General features: G+C 38.1%; 7 protein-coding genes across 7 annotated transcripts; 4 read left to right on the top strand and 3 right to left on the bottom strand.

Annotated features, from left to right (window-relative positions):
* Positions 1–2,333: 2,333 nt before the first annotated feature.
* PHYBLDRAFT_175725 (hypothetical protein) lies at positions 2,334–3,460 on the top strand (the record flags this gene model as incomplete). Its single annotated transcript, XM_018437555.1, has 3 exons — positions 2,334–2,686; positions 3,028–3,053; positions 3,354–3,460. 3 exons carry the CDS (start codon positions 2,334–2,336, stop codon positions 3,458–3,460), a joined length of 486 nt encoding a protein of 161 aa, XP_018284028.1.
* Positions 3,461–3,757: 297 nt separating this feature from the next.
* On the top strand, positions 3,758–5,124 carry PHYBLDRAFT_73239 (hypothetical protein; the record flags this gene model as incomplete). The annotated part of the gene is made up of 4 exons (XM_018442808.1): positions 3,758–3,810; positions 4,470–4,559; positions 4,733–4,882; positions 5,040–5,124. 4 exons carry the CDS (start codon positions 3,758–3,760, stop codon positions 5,122–5,124), a joined length of 378 nt encoding a protein of 125 aa, XP_018284027.1.
* A 436-nt stretch (positions 5,125–5,560) lies between these two features.
* PHYBLDRAFT_153016 (hypothetical protein) lies at positions 5,561–6,133 on the top strand (the record flags this gene model as incomplete). Its single annotated transcript, XM_018433047.1, has 2 exons — positions 5,561–5,813; positions 6,000–6,133. 2 exons carry the CDS (start codon positions 5,561–5,563, stop codon positions 6,131–6,133), a joined length of 387 nt encoding a protein of 128 aa, XP_018284026.1.
* A 357-nt stretch (positions 6,134–6,490) lies between these two features.
* Positions 6,491–6,955, bottom strand: PHYBLDRAFT_153015 (hypothetical protein; the record flags this gene model as incomplete). The annotated part of the gene is made up of 3 exons (XM_018433046.1): positions 6,491–6,643; positions 6,709–6,755; positions 6,820–6,955. The coding sequence occupies 3 exons, from the start codon at positions 6,953–6,955 to the stop codon at positions 6,491–6,493; spliced, it is 336 nt and encodes a 111-aa protein (XP_018284025.1).
* Positions 6,956–7,248: 293 nt separating this feature from the next.
* Positions 7,249–7,677, top strand: PHYBLDRAFT_73240 (hypothetical protein; the record flags this gene model as incomplete). The annotated part of the gene is made up of 1 exon (XM_018442809.1): positions 7,249–7,677. The coding sequence occupies one exon, from the start codon at positions 7,249–7,251 to the stop codon at positions 7,675–7,677; it is 429 nt and encodes a 142-aa protein (XP_018284024.1).
* A 31-nt stretch (positions 7,678–7,708) lies between these two features.
* Positions 7,709–8,064, bottom strand: PHYBLDRAFT_153013 (hypothetical protein; the record flags this gene model as incomplete). Its single annotated transcript, XM_018433045.1, has 2 exons — positions 7,709–7,794; positions 7,845–8,064. The coding sequence occupies 2 exons, from the start codon at positions 8,062–8,064 to the stop codon at positions 7,709–7,711; spliced, it is 306 nt and encodes a 101-aa protein (XP_018284023.1).
* Positions 8,065–8,437: 373 nt separating this feature from the next.
* On the bottom strand, positions 8,438–10,168 carry PHYBLDRAFT_73241 (hypothetical protein; the record flags this gene model as incomplete). Its single annotated transcript, XM_018442810.1, has 1 exon — positions 8,438–10,168. The coding sequence occupies one exon, from the start codon at positions 10,166–10,168 to the stop codon at positions 8,438–8,440; it is 1,731 nt and encodes a 576-aa protein (XP_018284022.1).
* Positions 10,169–11,391: the final 1,223 nt, after the last annotated feature.

The raw sequence follows: 11,391 nt of genomic DNA, 5'->3' as shown, positions 1-11,391 counted from the left end.
TAGAATATTCATTTCTATACTAATTTATAATTTTTCTAAAATAAGTGTAATTTCTTATTTATTTATTTATTTATTTATTTATTTTGGTTTTGGCTGTACTTCAATATCGATCATTTCCAACATGCATTCCTTTTTTTTTTTTGAACACTTGCTTCAAATAAGCCTACAAAGGTACTTGTCATATACGCCTACATTTGAATGGTTTCTGCTCCTTTTCCAAACAACTATCTAAGGCGCTTCAGAGTAATAGGTCCAAAATACATTGAACACTTATATAAATACATACATAGATCTATTAAAGGTAGTTTAAATGTACTCCAATGTATATAGAATAATATTCTTCAAAGGCACTTTAATATCAATGTTGATATTTTTGTATTTTGTGGCATTATCCTTTTTACATATATGTAAACTAGTAACCGAAAATTTTGCTTTTCAGTAGGACAGTAAGTTAAATTATAACTTTGAGGTGTTCTTGCTAGACTTTAATTATTATTATTATTTCATCAAAAAGAAAAGAAAAACAGCCATACTACTTTTGAAGGACACAATAAGTTCAACCTCTTTAACCCAAATATATTCTAATATTGTCACTAGAGCTATATCTTTCTTATTTTATTCATTTCATTTAATTTTTAATTGAAAGCTGCCAGGATAGCTATCTTTCGTTTAATGCTTCTCCACAAATTAACTCAAAGCCACTTTTGCAAATGTTATAGACAAATTTATCACATCACATCACCGTAATTCTATTTTCTTTCTATTACCAGTCTATTATTTATAAGCCCATTTTTTCTTTACTTGTCGTCATGTATACTTGGATCAAATAAGGCTTTAACAATACAACACAATAATATATAACCAGATGATCTAACTTTCCGTTCAGATTATTCTCTGCAATAGGAGTAACCATCAACTGAACGTTCCATACAACCTTTATCAAAATATGACACCAACTTAATCAGATAGTCTTTTTTTTTAAAAGATATATATATATATATATTATGAATCTAAAAGTGAAAAGAAGTTCAGCCTTCACAAAGTAACAGTAAAGTTTCTACAAGCTCAGACATATAATAGTTCCATAATACAGCAGATTTACTATGTGCATCATAATAATAGTATATTACTATTAAACAGACAAATATTTGAAATCATCCGAATCAATGAGTACTTAAATCACCAAGCTTTTAAGCAAAACAAAGACAAAAGAAAAATAAAGCAAACCCAAAAGTTAAAGGCTGCATATATAGTCTTACTGTACATGTACGGTGAAAACTTTAAATACAACCGAAAACCTCATAGTTATTACATTATTTTTTAAACGTATATTTAATATATAATTGATCTATTCAGGTTTAATATGGTACAATTTACAGCTGGGATAGCCAGACCCAAAAATTCAAGGCAAAGATCAAGATAAAATTAACCAGTCAAATTAATTTATAACTACCCGTACCTTTTTATTTTATTTTTTAAAAAAAGGGGTGCTCATCCAGAATCTTCAAAGATATTCAAGTTTGGAGATCAACCAATAATATTGCTTAATACACTATTTCTGCATTGAATTTAGACAATAAATTGCTCCTAGTACCATCTCTTCCATCAAAAGCATAATCTTCTTCTCACTCCAGATGGAAATGAAAAATAAAATAAAAAATAACAGCAAATAAGAGTTGTTTGATATTCTTTCTTTGATATATATTTTTTTTTAAAAAAAAAACAATTTTTATGCGAATTTAAAAGTTCTAATATTTTACTATTCTTTTTTAATTCCTCATCTATTATCAATGACCAAAAAATCCCCAACCACCAATGTTCGTCAAAAGGCTGCCAATAATAGTAAAAGTAATGTCTGAATGTCTTTTTTAAAAAAAGAAGTCATCTTGATCCAAAACTAATACAAAGTGTCGCGTTAATGTAATTTTGGTTACGAATGTTGCTGGTATTTTTACATGAAAAAAAAAAGAATCTTCATTATCGAAAAAAGAATTCTCTGTAATTGAGGATGAACAACTTTGCCGGTCTTATCTTTCTATTTCATTAAACGCAATTCGTGGTGCTCAGAAAAGCGGACCCCTTTGGTCTAGAATAACAAAACACTACCAGGAATCTGTTACCGATGATACTGTAGATCGCAATACTCTTTCCTTGTCCACTCGTTGGGAAGTTATAGACACCGCAGTTCTTAAATATGTTGGATTAATGACTCAAGTGAAAAGATCTCCCTTCTGCAGCCCCGACGAAGAACTCAATGTAAGTACTTGACGTCCAGGCTATAGTCTTTCTTCTTCTTCTATCTATACCATAACTAAACAATAGTTTAGGAGTCAATGGCCGGCCAGTTTTACACAGCCGAGATGAATACAAACTTCGATCTCGTCCACTGTTATCGAATTTTGGCAAAGCAACCAAGGTGGCAAGTATACCTACCCGGGTACAGCAGCACAAAGACCCAAAGGCCCAAAGTTAAAAAGGCAGCTGCTATTGTTATTGACGACGATGAAAGACCATCAGTACTTCCAACTCGTGCAACTAAAAGAAATAATACCGAAAATCAAGGATCCCTGAAAAGAAAACACGAAGATGTTATAGAAATCTTGAGTTCGGACGAAGAGAGAACCATCAGAAATAAGAGCAAGAGTACCGAGTCTGGGGAACAGTCTATTGAGGGTACCCAAAAAAAGTCAAAGCTTGACAAATAAGATGATCACAGCCTTGTAAGAACTGACTATTATCAAACAATCTACAGTAGATATGGAAAATAAAGGTTATTAATACAAATGAAATAGGTGATCTTTTAAGGTACAAAGGATTTTAGAGAGAGGCATAGGGTAATCCCTTTATGACCAAAAGTAAAATAAAAGATGGCAGCATTAATAAAAAGCAAAAGACGAGAATACTGATAGAAACTAACTCACAAAAATAAAATACAAATGTTTAAGTATTATTCTTATTCTTATTACTACCTTTTCTTTTATTTTATTAACACCTCTTTTACTTTTTTATTTTCATTTTTTATAACAGGCTTTTGGTAAAATTGCATTTTGACTGTAAGTGCCATTGTCATTTTTGGATGGCCATGTATGTATGTACCTTTGGTGAGTTTTAGTAAAGCTCCATTTGGCGAATGACATTTCTGGAAATCCAGAAATCCGAAAAGACATTCCAACCAAAATCAGCCTTTATACTACTATTTATTTATTTACTTTTATGACAGCTTCTGTCGGTGCTAAGCATCACTCTCATCAACTGCATACCTGTTCTTTCTCTATTATACTCAACAGTACTGTACAATGAAATTCATGCTGTCATGAGATTTTATAGATAGGTTGGCTCTATATTATGACCAGCTAAAGAGAATATTGAAGAACACCATTATGCCACATCAAAAACACGCTCCATGTCCCTTTCTATTATCATTATGATGTTGTTTGGAAATTACGAACCACGTTTTTGAAAGATTGACTTTTTCTAATTTAACCTGTGACCACCTCAAAAAATTAAATTGATTTTCTTATTTATGTATGAGAAACCACCTTGTATATTCTCTGCTATTAGTGTTATGAAGGAAAGTGAGTTATGCTCTAAAAGTTTATATTTTTCTTGCTTAAATTGTTTACAAAGTCTCCCTTTCCTTGAGCTTTCTAATTCAGTAAACTTCTTATAGGATACCAAAGACATATGAGGGAAATTTTATTATTCAAAGATTTTTATAAAGGAAATATAAGTTAAATATAATATAATATAATATAAGATGGTCAAGTTCATGCTACTTCAGTCCAGTCCAGTCGGTTCCAGTCAAGTCCAGTCAGTTTTTTTTTCTTGGTCCATTTGATTTTTCTTTTGATCTTTTATTTTTGTTCGTTTTTTTCTTCTTTTTTGTCCAGTCAATATAAGCTAAGAGTGATATGAGGAGGGGGAGGATTTTGATATTGAAAAATAATAAAGAGGATAATTTGGACTTTGATTTTGATTCTTTTTTTGATTCTTTTTTTTGTCCAGTCAATTTCACGGAATAGTAATAAGGGAATGATTTTGATATTGAAAAGAATAAAAAGATAATTCGGACTTTTTTTTTTTTGCTTTTTTTTTTGTCCAAACACAGCACACATAATAAAGGGGATAATTTGGACTTTTTGATTTTTTTTTTTGATTTTTTTTTGATTTTTTTGTCCGAACACAGCACACATAGTAAAGGGGATAATTTGGACTTTTTGATTTTGATTTTGATTTTTGATTTTGATTTTTTTTGATTCTTTTTTTTTTTTTGGTTTTTTTTGTCCAGTCAATTTCATGGAATAGTAATAAGAGGATGGGTTTTGATATTGAAAAAAATAATAGAAAGGGGTTTTGGTATTGCTCTTTTCGCTCTTTGTTTTTTTTTAGCTTCTTTTTTTGAGCATTTTTTTTTGTTTTTTGTTTTTGATCAAAGACTTCATTTGCTTTGTATGTATATATGTAAAAAGGGATTTCATACCTTGTCCTGATCCAGAGTCTTGTTCCAGTTCGCAGCCTTGCTTCAATCCAGGTCCAGGTTCCAATGCAGAGTTCTTTCGGTTTGTTCATCTTTTTTTTTTTTGGTTGTTTTTTTAGAGAGAGAGGAGGGCTTAGTATATGCCTGTGTAATTTTTGGACAGGACTTAGTATAGGCCTCAGGGTCGGATTTCTTTTGATCCTTTTGGAGTGGAGGACTTAGTATATGCCCGTTTTTTTACAGGTCTTAGTATAGGCCTCGGATTTGGTTTTTGGTTTTTGGTTTTTCTTTTGGAACTTGCTTTTGGAATTTTGCATTGGACCCCTTCTTGGAAATCGACTTGGCCTTGAGACTTGGAGGTACAGCCCAGATTTTGGACTTTGATAGAAATGCGCCTTTACTTTTGTATGTATATATGTATGTATATAAGTGTGTATATGTATGTTTGTATGTCTATGACTATGACTATGACTATGTGTATGTGTATGTGTGTATGTGTGTGTGTGTGTATACTTCTCTACTTGTGTACTTCTCTACTTGTTTATATATATTTATGTGCTAGGACTAGTACTAGAACAGTACTTGATAGTGTTTGGACATTTGGACTTGGACTTAGACAAGACTTGGAATCGGACTTGGACATATAAGCAAACTGTGGCTTGACCATTTCAGGGATTCTGCTAGTCTATAAGTTTCTACTTGAGATGAGATAGAGAGATAATTGTGAATATAATTTTTTTCTTTTTTTCTTTGCTTTTTTTTAATGGTTTTTTTGTATATTTTTTATATTTTTTTTTTGTGGTTTTTTTTGTATTCTTCTTGCTTGACTTGGTTCTTGTTGCTGACATTCTTGCACAGGATTCAGGCTTCGTAATTTGCTGCATTATTGGAGTTGATAAGGCCTAATATGGCTTAAAAAGATAAAGAAAAAAACGAGTGAGAAAACGAGAAATATATTTACATATGAGGTAGGTTTGAATGGCCAAAATAACATACCTTAATTTATAGAATTTGTTTTGTAAGTAAAGGAACTTGTATTGGAATAGGTAACATCATCTGAAGAGACGGGCTCGGGACTGCAAAATGTTCTTCGATGACCGGGCGGAATGGACCTTGACCACCAACAGTAAACAACCAAGCTTCCAGCAGAAACAATGTGCCAACTTGCAGCGATGGGGTCAACCACAAAAGGGTTTGACCACCGAATGGCAGAGGAGCTACCAGATCTTGGCTTACCACACCAAGAACCCTAAATATATACAGGCATACAATGCAATGTACAATATTTCGAAGGGAGAAACAGTACAACTAGCGTACCGAGCAGCTTTACCTTTTGGTAAAGTCTAACGCTCACAAACTCTCTCTGGTATCCTCTAAAGGGTTGTAGTATTGTGAACCCTGTCCCAGGGCGACCCTGAGAAGAAGAAGAAATATCATATAATTAGCACCGAAACATATTGTGTATAAATAATACTTATCTTCTGGATAAACGGACTAATGGTTGATATTATCTCTGACAAAGAAATCCAGAGACAAAAACAACCCTTGAAAAATTGCCTTATCGCTTGCTTTGTGGTTCACATTGATTTTGCCTTGAGCTCTGTTGTGTACTACTGGCGGCCTCTAATTGTTCCTACCGGTGTTCTCGGTCCATAATATAAACCCGGTCATCTCGAATACCTTTTTGTAGTCCTGAGCCGATAGTCTTGAATGATGATGGGGAATTTATTCTTGTTGTAACCATATCCTAGTCGAGACTCTTCATGTGCTTTTTGGCCAACCCAGCGAGATGGCGAGACTCTGGGTCACCTTACTTGATCTTTAACTTGTTGTGCTTGAAGGTTTAGATACTTGAATGCTTGAATGCTTGAATGCTTGATATCATTTTTTTTTCATGTTCATGTCTATGTTCAACTTTGCTTTGATACTGGATTCAATTTTCCATGGAATTATATATATATATATATATATGCATGGCTTGTAAGCACTTGTCTCGACTTGGTTTGGATAGGTTCATAGAAAGTAACCTTGCTTCTCCTTCACAACTGAGAGTGTGCATAAACGCCCTTCGACTCGGGTCTTGTTTTCTTGAGTATATTCATTTCCAGTTGCTAACTGTAACCTTCTTTTGTTTTTGGTGACAATTTCTAGCTCACCCTGCTTGGTCTGGTTCATTTACCAGACCATATTAATCAGAGTCCTCCTCAAATGAGAGTGGCTAGGACTCTAACCACAGGTTTTGCGTGATGCTTGAAATCATCGGCGAATTCCACGCTATCTCTTCAGTAACTTTTTTTTGTATAGTCAGTTTATGTTGATTCAACTGATAAAGTCACTGATACCCAATTGATCAGTCATTGAAGCATATCCTTTTGTGCAGATGAACTTTGGTTTTGCCAACTCAAAATAGCTGCGGATGTCTGGACATGCATGTGTACGCATCGTTTGAGTCCAGACACAAGGACTGGTAGCAAGCATAATGACTGATATACCGTCATGTCTGTGAGGGAAAACCTCGCCAATCTTGCGTAGAAACTAGGTGTTTTTGGCTCGTTTTCCCGAAACCTCTTGGGATTGTCTACCCCCCAGCAATAGATTTTCCACAATCTATGGTGTAGCAAACTCAAAGTCCAAAAAGACTTGTCCGAGCCTACCAGTGAATCTTCGAAAACTCACCAGAAAAAAAGGGGAGACGGAAGATAGCCTTCCAAGGACTTCAAGAAAGAGTCCGGCAAGGAAGCAAAACCCATTCGGCCAGACATGACTACATAATGAACACCGTGCCCTACAGTATTCATTCTCCCTGGCTTAAGCACAAAACTCAAGCTACAAAGGCCTTGAACCCAGGTACAGAACATGCCAGAGACCCAGCCAACCGCGATTTCCAGAATGAGATCAGAACGATACCAGAACGATACCAGAAATCTAGTCAACCAGACCAGACCAGCCAACAGGACCACCGTGGCCCAAAAACAACCCAGAATCAAGGACTCCGGAAGCCCTACTCGTACAAAAACCACCGCTCACAGATCTCGGCCTCAGACCTGAGAGGAAGTCAACAAGAACCCTACGAACAAAAGGCTCAAGCCAACCCTACAGCAGTGCAAGCACCACCCTCGAATGTATACAAACGGCAAATACCAGAGGCAAACAGGATTGAAAACAAGTCGAGTACCACCACAAGTTACACTCATATGTAGACCTCCACAATCTACCTTCTCTTTATACTGTCTATGCCAAGCCAAGACTCAGAACCAACCTAACAGGCGGAGCATGGCGTCGATCCCAGAGGGAAACGATAATCCAGTCCTTTGAATCTGAAAGCAGTAGGAACCAAACGTAAAAGAGGCTACCCTTACAGCTTAACCAAAAGACCCAACGTGAATCACCACGCAGACAGTCCCAAGGAAAAGTACTGTGAAAGGTCTAGGAATTCCAGTGTCACCATAAAGCTTACCAGAAGCTTCAGGATTTACCTTCTGTTCCGACCGCATCGGCTTGGCTCCAGGGCCAACCGACCGACAAGATGCCCGCTTGGTGAAGCGTACAGATCGCATCTTAATGTGCAGACCTTTGAACCGGTTCATGACTTGAATTACGCTGTGGCGTACTTTGCTTGTTCCTCTTTGCCTACCCAACCCTTCCCTGAGTCAGCGGTACCAACGCAGAAAAGCTTACGAGTCAAAGGGGGTGGATACAGCCATTGTCATTCTTGAGTTATCTGTCTGGGGATTTCCCGGAAGCCATATTCTTGTTTCCACCACCTTTTTACTGCTGGATGCAGCACCAGGCTTTAGGAACCAAGTCAAAGCAAAATTTTATTTCTTAACCAACATTCGTTCACAATTAGGTCCAAAGTCAGCCGATGGAACCCAAAAGCTAAGCACAATTAGGCTTTCCCTTCTTGCTACCGGATGTAGCACGAGGAGTAGGCTTCACTGGCACCGAATATTTGGCATCTTAGAAACCCTTTGCCTGGAATTCGGCGGCCGACAAACCGTTGTTTGTTGGCGCATCGAATGACTTCGCCGGTTTCTTGCCCTTGGCAAGAGACCGCTTGGGCTTCCCAGCGCTAGCGGTAGACTCAGCCTTGGAATCTTTTGGCTGTTCCATATGAGCGCCGGAAGCCAGCGCTTTCAACTTCACAGCCATGGAAACCTTGGCCTCGGCTTTGGAATCTGTAGGCTGCTTCTCACGAGAGCCAGAGGCCAACTCGGTCTTTGCCGCAGCCTTGGTGTCCTTGGCCTTCATCTTTCCGCTTTGACTGGCGGGCTTTACTGTCTTTGAATGGCCCTTTGGTCCTAAGACCACAGGAGCGCACTCCTCAACCTTCTTTGCCCCGTCGGCGAGCAGACCAGACACAGACGCAGGAAGAGACTCTCCGCCCTTTTTCTGTCCACCTGATTGCTCAGTACCGCCACTCTGAGGCTTCAGCGCAGTAACAGCGATGGGCGCATCCAATCCTGTCATGTCGTTTTCCACCTTGTCGTCTACAACCTGTTGCGGGACACAGGTTGGAACCTTGTTCGTATCGCAATCCTTCTTTACAGACTGGGAGACGTACTGCAAATCTTCATCCATCGGATTGCAGGTGTGGGCCACGAGCTTTTCGCCACAAACAGCGTCGGGCACCACCACCTCGACAACATCATCAATCTCCATGGGATTTTCAACTTCCACGACTTCACTCCAAGCCAGGTCGTCGTCAATCTCCATTGGTGTGGGAAGTCCTGTGGAGGGACATTCGCCAAAAAAGCCATTAACTGACTGCCAAGAAGATAAAGCGAACGCCTCATTAAGACCTTCCACTGTACCAGACTTTGGCTTTGGCTCCTTTAAGTCAGCATTATTCAAACCCGATGGGGTTTGAACAGACTCTTGTTCAAAGACAAAAGTCTCCTTAGCTGACTTGGGAACCAAGTCGCACTCTGGTTCAGCGACTTCAGTCAATGAGTCGCGGTGGGCTTTGTTTTCAGAGTTGTTGAGCTCCTCTTCCAACATCGCGTCAAGGAATCTAGCAGAGAGTCTTGGCTTTGCAAAACCCTCTGAGAAAAATCTGTCACAGATGAATCTGAGTCGTACGCTGATCTCAGCTTCATCGCATACGTCTACAAGCTCACTCGACACACCCTCGTCGAGGTCTGCATGGGTTTCCCCACAGGTACCAGCCACGTCATTGACTGGGGACACCATTGTAGCAATGCCACACTCCAACTTATGCAGAGGAAGGAGGTGTGGGACATATCCCCGAAGCTCTGCTCCAAAGGACACGTTCAACTTTCCTACGCAAACAACGTCTTCCTCCTCCGAAGAAAAATCATCAACGGACATATGCCCTGGGATACCTCCGTGGCGCTCACTCAACAAGCTACCTGAGGGTTCTCCCGTTGTTCGCGAACCTGTAGACCACAAAGAGCCGACAAAGTTTGACATAATGCCAAGGATTGTTTGACGCATCACCTTTTCGTGAGCTTCGACTCGACTCTCGCCTTCTGAACTTGCGCCAAAGAATGGAGTCGCACCCACTCCCGCCATGGGAGGGCGTCTTTTTCTTGCAGGTTTGGCCATGCAAAAAGCAGAGGGCAAAGGAGAAGCCTCCCATAGCATCACAGGGATGAATAGGAGCGCTGGGGCAATCAGGTAAGCGAGCGCAAAGGTTGCGTAGATAGCGTTATATACTTTGGAATTCATTGAGAGTAATGACGTATAAACAAAGTGCGAAAGAAAAAAAAAACAGGGGAGGTGGGAATAATTGAGGTACATATATGTTTTTTGTTTTCTGATGGTAGTCGCGCTGACATCACACTCTAAGCTACCAATATATTCGTTTATACGCCTTTATCAACTTGACACACATAGGTATGGGTAGATAAGAATTGTCTCCACCCCAAACAACTACCAGGCAGCCTGTATATCTTCACATGATGATTAATACAGGTACCGCACGCCCTTTGAGGATTACCACACACACAAAAAGAACAACCAACCGGTTCATGTATATTTAACGCTTCTTCACTGTGATAAGTTTCTATAGATTCACATCAGCACCAAGTCCAAGCACCAAGAGGTCTGTACTCTACTATTGTAAAAGGGCTTCATTATATGTTTAATACGTTCTTCTTGAATATGTTATTTTATTCTATTTTATTCTATTCTTTATTTTATTTTATTTTAATATTGTGTTGATTAAACTCCCGAAATAAAATAAAATAAAATAAAATAAAATGAAAATTTTCTTCTGTTGGAACAAGAAGTGCACAGACCAGCTTAGAGTAACCTGAAAATTGCCGTTATTGAAGCTTGTACTCTGTCTTTAGAGTTGTTACTACAACCGATCAAAACCAAGTCTTTCTTTACTTTGCTCTATTTTCTTTTGATTTACTTGCAAGAAAGTTGGTTCTTGTGATGTAATGACTGTTTCTTATTGGCTGTTCTTTCCGTTGCATAACAGTTACACAATTACAGGTTAGTATAAATTAGAACCAATAGAAAGAGAAAACATGTACCAAAGTAGTAAAAAATCATATTGACTATCGGATGCTTTCCCTCTTCCTTGTTATATTCAATCCACATATAAATATTAACAGCTCTTATGAGACCATTTTTTGTCAACAAAATGCCAGACCACTTATAAAACCCCCCAACTGCAGTACTACAGTTTAATATTAAACCAAGGCAGTTTTGTTGCTGTTGGATGGGCTGCTGTGTAAAGCGTATCAGTCAATCATAACATAGTGATGTTATGGGAGATAGAGGGACTAACCTGCAATAAAATCTACTGACTATTTATTGCTAACATTTATAGAGTTTTTGATGACTTGGAGTCACGCTTTCGTAGTCGAGTAAGCTGACCCTTGCTACTTTATAGTAAATTCTCGTCGGCAAGATTGGAACCTCCGTTATTCACGAATGAG

This window comes from Phycomyces blakesleeanus (assembly GCF_001638985.1).
Source record: "Phycomyces blakesleeanus NRRL 1555(-) unplaced genomic scaffold PHYBLscaffold_40, whole genome shotgun sequence".
NCBI lineage: Eukaryota > Fungi > Mucoromycota > Mucoromycetes > Mucorales > Phycomycetaceae > Phycomyces > Phycomyces blakesleeanus.
Note: the sequence above shows the minus strand (reverse complement) of the source record. Positions and strands in the feature narration are given on the sequence as shown.